This window comes from Asparagus officinalis, chromosome 1 (assembly GCF_001876935.1).
Source record: "Asparagus officinalis chromosome 1, Aspof.V1, whole genome shotgun sequence".
Classification (NCBI taxonomy): domain Eukaryota; kingdom Viridiplantae; phylum Streptophyta; class Magnoliopsida; order Asparagales; family Asparagaceae; genus Asparagus; species Asparagus officinalis.
Window position 1 is genome coordinate 53,579,950 of NC_033794.1, and position 7,415 is coordinate 53,587,364.

A 7,415-nucleotide genomic window follows, 5' to 3' on the forward strand; every position below is an offset into this window, starting at 1 on the left:
GGGCAAAACGGTCAAAAAACTGACCGTTTTGCCTGGTCCGGCCAAACGGCCATATTTGGCCATTTGACCGATTTGCCCCTTAAAACGGCCAAAAAGCGGCTAAAATATGAGGGTTTTTTGGTCATTTTCCTAGGGGCTACCTCTATAAATAGAGGGGGGGGGGTTCACTTCATTTCCTCACAACAAAACTCATCTATTTCTCTCTAATACTCTCTTATACAATCTTATACTATCTTATAATCTATTATATTTTCTAATACTTCCATCAAATAGTTTCTGGATCTGATAATGAAGAGCAAAACCTATCTCCTACCGATCTAGAGATGAGTCCTATAACAACTCCTCCTCCTACCGGTGTTAATCCTAAATCTGGTGGCGACGAATCTACTGCACCAATAACTCCTAAAAGGCCGAGATCCGACGTGTGGAATTTTCTTGAGAAGATAGACGTCACCAAGGATGAACACGGTAGGATTCTCTCCCAGAAGGCAAAATGTGCATTGTGCGGCCAGGTTTTCCAAGCTCATCATAAGAGCGACACCAACCATCTCAAACGCCATATAGAAAAACACAACAAAGACCAGAATCTTTCAGGTGATATCCGACAGTCTATGATTTCCCAATCCTCCTCTTTTGATACCCTCGGTAGTTGGAATTATGATGCTGTCCGAGCTAGGAAATGCGTAATCAGGTTTATTATTCTTAAAAACCTATCTTTTAAATTAGTAGAAGATGATGAATTTGAAGATTTGTTTAGAGATTGTTTTTATACCGTATTTACAAAATTTTCTCATCAAACCTGTCAATGTGATATTTTAAAATATTATCAGGAGGAACAAGGAAAAATAATTTCTTATTTTAAAAATTTAAACTGTAAATTTTTTTTAACTTCTGATATTTGGACATCTAGAGTGCAAACTGGTTATTTATGTATCACAGCACACTGGATTGATGAAAATTAGCAAATGTTTAAAAGAGTTGTTAGCACACTGGATTGATGAAAATTAGCAAATGTTTAAAAGAGTTGTTTCTTTTATTGCAATTGAAGAGTCATACACTGGTATTAATATTACAAATTTAATAATTGAAGAACTTATGAAACTAAAAATTGATGAGTATGCAGCTAAACATGGTGTAGCTACACAACAGTCTACAGCTTCAGCGCCTTCGGCTTCGAGCACAGGTCGAGGTAAAAGTGTAAGTTTTGATAGGTATGAAATGATAGCTGAACTAACTGGTGGATCTGGAATTGGTTCAGGATTAGAGGTTTTTGAATTAGATGAATATTTTTCTGCTTTCTTAGTTAAATGTCAAGAAAATGCTTTAGATATTTTGTAATGGTGGAGAGTATATGGATCAGTTTCATATCCTATACTTTTCACCATGGTTTGTGACTTACTATTAGTGCAGGTTTCGACGGTAGCTTCGGAATCCACCTTCAACACAGCAGGACGTTTAATCAACGACCACATGACATGCTTAGATCTGTATACTGTAAAAGCGGTGATGTGCTTACAAGATTGGTGGAGGTACGAGAAGCGAACACAAGACATCAATCTGATTGCTATAATTGAAGATAAATTTGAAGAGTTGAGACTAGTAGATAGATATAAAGATTAGATAATATTCATTAAATTAAAATTTTTATTTTTTAGATTTAAATTTGTAATGAATTATTTTAAAAAAAGTTACAAATGATAGTGATATAGGTGAGTAGGTGCCAACCTAGTTGGGATTTACTCATCTACTATGATGCGACGAATTTTGAAATAAATTTATACTTGTAAAGGATTTACTGATTATTAAAAAAGAAATTATTTTTTAGCATATTTTATTTTTATAATTTTTTATACTTGTAATTTATGTCATTTTAAGTTATTAAAAAAAATTATGTTATTTTCTGTATATTTTATGATTTATTGTTTTTTTAATTTTTTTTAAAAAAAATTTAAAAAATAAAAAAAAACAGGGCCAGCTCGCTCAGGCCCGAGCCCGGACCGCTCAGGCCCGGGCCGAATGGACACCCCTACCCATCAATAATGACTAGTCATCAAATTGACATAATATGGATTATTTTTTTTCCATCTACATCAAGTATAAATCTCACATGAGTATGACTTAATTAAAATTCTCAAATTGTTGAAGATATAAGAAACATGAAGTGTAAAAATAAAAAAATAAAAAAAATTAAATAAAAATTATAACATACCTTAAATTGTAGTATATATAATGAAATAGATGTAGAAACAATAAAAGAGTGAAGTGTGAAAGTGCACTTCAGGGTAGTGTGTTATTTATAGCGTAAAAATTAGTTAGATAATTAAAAAAAATAGCTATTGTAGCTAAAAAACAAAAAAACAAAAAAATCCTATACTAGAAAAACAGCCTATACTAGGAAAAAAAAGCCTATACTAGAAAAACACCCTATACTATAAAGACAACCTATAATTAAAAAAAACCTATACTAGAAAAACAACCTATACTAGGAAAAAAAGCCTATACTAGAAAATCACCCTATACTAGAAAAACAACCTATAATTAATAAAATATATTAATAAAAAATTATAAGGGTTGCGTTTTAAAGAATATTAATCAAATTGAATTAACTATACATTAACTCAATTATTTTATTTTAAATTAACTATACATTAACTAAATTTGATTAACTATACATTAACTACACCTCGTAAAAGAGCAGAGGCAATGCTAAAAGAAGCAAGTGCTAGAATAATCATAGATTGTGAGTGAATATGAGCTATAATTGCATTCCAAAGAAAAGTTTTATCTGTTTCTCCATGACTACACACAAAGAAAAATTTCTTTGTTTTAATTTTCATTAAATCATTTATCTAATGAAAAGCATTTTTTGGTCTTCATTTAGATGTTGATAAAGAGCTTTGTGTTCTGCATTTAATTGTAGTGTAATTGAAATGAGTTTTTTTTTTTCAATCTCAGATCTGGCCATCTCTCCAATCTCAGATCTGGCCCTCCCCATAGTTTGGGATTTTGTAAAAGACTCTCTAAAAGTAATTTCTAGTTTTTCTCCCACAATTGAACAAGATTAGCCACACTCCAAACAAAAACATAAGACTACCCTACCTGCCTTTAAAAAAAAAACATAAGTAAGACTTAAAAAAGCTCACGAATTTGATTACTAGAGGAGGTGTGTGATGCCTCCAATAGTAAATCATGCCACTCTTTATCATCATCGAGTAAACAATGTACAAAACACACATCTTTGAAAGATATAAGGATACAGATGACCATAGTGTAGGCATCTAAAAATGCCTATAGGTGTCCGTACACAGCTCGAAACGGAAAGAAGACAACGAACGTCGTTATCCGAGTCTAAGAGGATTATCTGTCGTCGACAAGCACATGAAGCAAAACGACGAACCAAGTGGCCCGCGCGTATCAATCAGCTCGCGTGCGTTGGTCAACACGCTCGCGTCAATCAGCTCGCGTGCGTCGGTCAACACGCGCGCGTCAATCAGTTCGCGCACGTCGGTCAACACGCGCGCGTCAATCAGTTGGTGCGCGTCGGTCAACACGCGCTCGTTAATCAGTTCGCGCACGTCGGTCAACACGCGCTCGTCAATCAGCTCGCGCGCGTCGGTCAACACGTGCGCGTCAATCAGTTCGTGCACGTCGGTCAACACGCGCTCATCAATCAACACGCGCACGTCAACCAACGCGCGTTCGACGGTCAGTCCCGCAACGAAGCGTGCAAGATGGTCAAATACGCAAAACGGTGGAAAATACAAGTCCCGGAAAACCGGAAAACACCAAAGGCCAAAAAAGCGCGTGCGCGATCCAACCCGCGCCCGCGCGGGTCGGACGAATCCGACCCGCCCGTGCATCCTGTTGGCCTCTTTGTTTTGATGATGTTTAACAAACAATTTACCACTAATATTTTTTGTCTAGTATTTGTGTTTTGTATCTATTATAGACAAAAAACGAGTTGGAGGATGGATGGAATAGTGCTTCAATGATGATATCAAATGGAGGTTGGCGGAATTATGGAGTGAAGCCTTGCAATTCAAAGTTAAAGATTAAGTTCAAGCTTCATCCGCGAGATTACCAAGAAGAGCTTATTGAAGATCAAGATCTAGCTTGGGTAACTTAGTTTAGGTTTTATATTATGTGTGTTAAGTACCTTAAGCTCAATATCATATACACACACGTATTTGGTTTCTATATATATATATAGTTATATATATACATGCATGGTTTTGGGTTTTTATGTTTTGGACACACTTGCAAAATACATGAGTTTTCACAAATAGAAATTCAATTCGAGAAATTCTTTTTCTAACATGTTTTTTTTCATGTTTATAAACATTTCACAAAATTTCATCAAGTTTGGAATTGATTTGTTATGTTTAATGGAATTTACAAAATCATGTTTTTGTTCGTGCACATGTTCGTGCATGTTTTACACAACAGATGAGTTTTTATAAATTGGAAGTGATATTCAAGAAATTCTTTCTTTTACATGTTTATCTACATGTTTAGAAACTTCCCTCAAAATTTTACTATTTTTAGAGTTGATTTACTGTGCCCAATTGATATTACAAAATCATGTATGTCAGCAGATTTTCAGAAACTGTATATCTGTGTTCAAACATTTATTTCTCTCAACTGGGAAATTATTTTTCAGAAATTCTTTCTCTAACATGTCATTCTACATGTCTAGAACCTTCTCACAAAATTTAATAACTTTTGGAGCTGTTTTACTATTTTTAACTGATTTTACAAAAATTGATTTTACAAAACAGCTGCGCACTGCTACAGTAATCCGGTCGACCGGACCGGTCGACCGGAAATGTCTCTGGAGGTTGGTTACTGTAGCTGTCTATATTTTCCAGATTTAGATATATCCGTTATTTTGTCTTTTTGCTTGGTTTTTTTGGGTTTTTGGGCTTGTTTCATGAGCCTATATATACCCCATGCCCTCATACTTCTAAGGGCACTTAAGAAATGTTTTAAACAAGTTTAAAGAGTTTTAAATAAGGGTTTAAGTTTGTTTAATGTTTGTTTAGAAGCTTTTAAGCAATTGGGTGTTTGAGTTTGAGAATTTAATTCTACAAGAGCTTGAGGAGATCATCTATTGAAGTTTGAGCTTCCAACTATTCTCCCTCCAACTCTTGATCTATTGAGAAGTTTTTTAAACTCTATTTCTAGCTCTTTTATATATTTGATTATCATTGTTATTAAGCTAGAACTACATTGAGTTTAGTTTTAATTTATATCTCTTTGTTCACACACAACCTTTTGTTTTGAGCTTATTGTATTTACATTCATAGTATAATTTGGGGTTGTGGGTTTGTGACTAAGAGTTGTGCTTAATTGAGTTCTCACCTTGTTTAGAGAACAATCATTTGATTTATATTATGCTTATTATGAGATACACTTTGTAATACACTTGTACACTGAGAGGAGTGTGTGGTGAGAGTCGGGGATCGTCCCAAGAGGAGTGGCGTCGGTTGACGAACCTAGGGAGAGGTTGTAACTGAGCACTTGAGGGAGACACGGCTAGGTCCAACACTTGTGAGGGTGTAGAGTGGGTTTGCAAGAGTGTGAGTTGTAGAGTTTTCGGTTAGCTAGAAAACCGAGTGTGTAGAAGTTCCGGCTTCCAAACCGGATTGTGATAGTGGATTTCTCCCCGGGAGTGGGGAGCAGAGACGTAGGACGGAAGGTCCGAACTCCGTGATCATATTGTGTGTTTACATTGTTTATTTGCACACTATCACATTTGTAGTTTGATTATATTACCCTTGTGTTTGCATATCCTTGTATATATCATATAGTATACCTCTTCGCTACGATATATCACCTTGTGTATATTGCATATTCTTGCACTTAACTCTTTGTATATCTATCTTGCAAGAATATATTTGTTAATTAGTTTTAATTGGCATACAATTGGATTAGATTAGCATAAGACCCTAATCACCCCCCTCTAGGGTCTAACACGTCCGACCCGCGCAAGCGCGGGTCGGATCGTGCCGCACTGCGCCCCTTCGCGCAGATTTTACCCGAAAACGCATTTTTGGCGGTTTCGATGGGTTTTCATGAAATCTTTTCAATTTCAGAGGTTCCTAACTGCCTAAATCCTATCTCTAAACATGGTTAATCAGTTATTAACTGAAGATAAGGAGGAATCCATCGTTCTTATCTCAAAACCCGTATCCGGAGCCCTATAAATACAAGCCTAGGGCCTCCTTTCAGAAGAGGGATTAATTATCAAGACGAGGTGGTACTGCCGAGTTGGAGAGCAAGGGAGCACGAATTTCAGCAAGGGCTAAAGAGATCCCGACGAATCCCGACATAAAGAAAGGGCAATTCGAAAGTCTGAAACCCGTTCCCGTCTGTTCCTCGAGATTAGACTTGGTCTTAATCTCGAGAAGAGCTACTAATTTCACTTGGTCGATTTCAGTGTTTTAAGAAAATACCTCCTTGGTGAAGTAGGAGCTCTGCCAAATTTTTAGCAAACGAATCTGATCAAAGGTGGTCCACGGATAAACCCCGACACAGGCGAAGACCGATCTTTTATTTTCAAGAGACGATAAACGATCTTGCGTTTATTTTCAAGAGAATTATATCTTTTATTTTCATTGTGTAAAGGTATTATAAAAAGACCAATCTTTTTGAACTTATTGTAACGATCAAAGTTGTAATGAGTTATACAATGAAGAAAACAATTTTCGATGAAAACAAACTGGCGACCACAGTGGGAGCTAACGGTCTCGCTGCCGAGGCCGTCGTGTCACAACCGATGATTAAGATCCCGGTTAAAGAGGTGGTCAAATATGAGTTAAACCAACAGAAGTACGAAGAATACCTCTCGTCCTCCTCCTCCAGATCCTCCGCTTCTCGCAAGCGCAGGAAGATCAACGCCCCCGTTGTTACGGTAGCTGAACCTTGCAACGCCCTTCCAGCATCCAACGAGTCCGGATCTACAGATCTGAACTCCTCCTCAATCAAGGAGTTGAGTACAGAAGGCGCACCCACTTTATCGAAGAGAGCTCGTCAAAGGAAGCGCCAATGCCTTGCGCGCCAACTCGTTAGGGCTTTGGAGTCAATTGACGGGATCCGTTAGGAGGCGGATCTGAAAATTAGGCAACACCAAGCGCCCCAACAACGAATAAATGCCCCATCCTCCAAATCACTAATAAGTGAATGGGTACAAGTCAAAAGGACCCGTTCAACTCTTGAAGAGCGGATCAAAAAGCACCGCGTACTGCTTGTGCACGCGCGAATTCTTGCGCAAGAGACCAAAAGGTTGCAGAGGGAAGAAGTGGAAAAGAAGCCACAAAAACTGCACCAAGTTTGGAGGCCAAAGTCGAAGACGGCGGCCGAAAAGATTGAAAATGCAGGGTCACTCAAATCCGACCCGTCAAAACACAGGTCGC

The 7,415-nt window shown here is 37.2% G+C and overlaps 1 protein-coding gene across 1 annotated transcript in view; it reads left to right on the forward strand.

The window, feature by feature from the left end:
- LOC109834275 overlaps positions 1-7,415 on the forward strand; it is a 32,833-nt gene that overhangs the window by 11,552 nt on the left and 13,866 nt on the right. Inside the window, exon 2 of the mRNA XM_020402257.1 lies at positions 274-512. Coding sequence (XP_020257846.1) covers positions 274-512 — 239 coding nt within the window. The remainder of the gene's footprint in view (positions 1-273; positions 513-7,415) is intronic.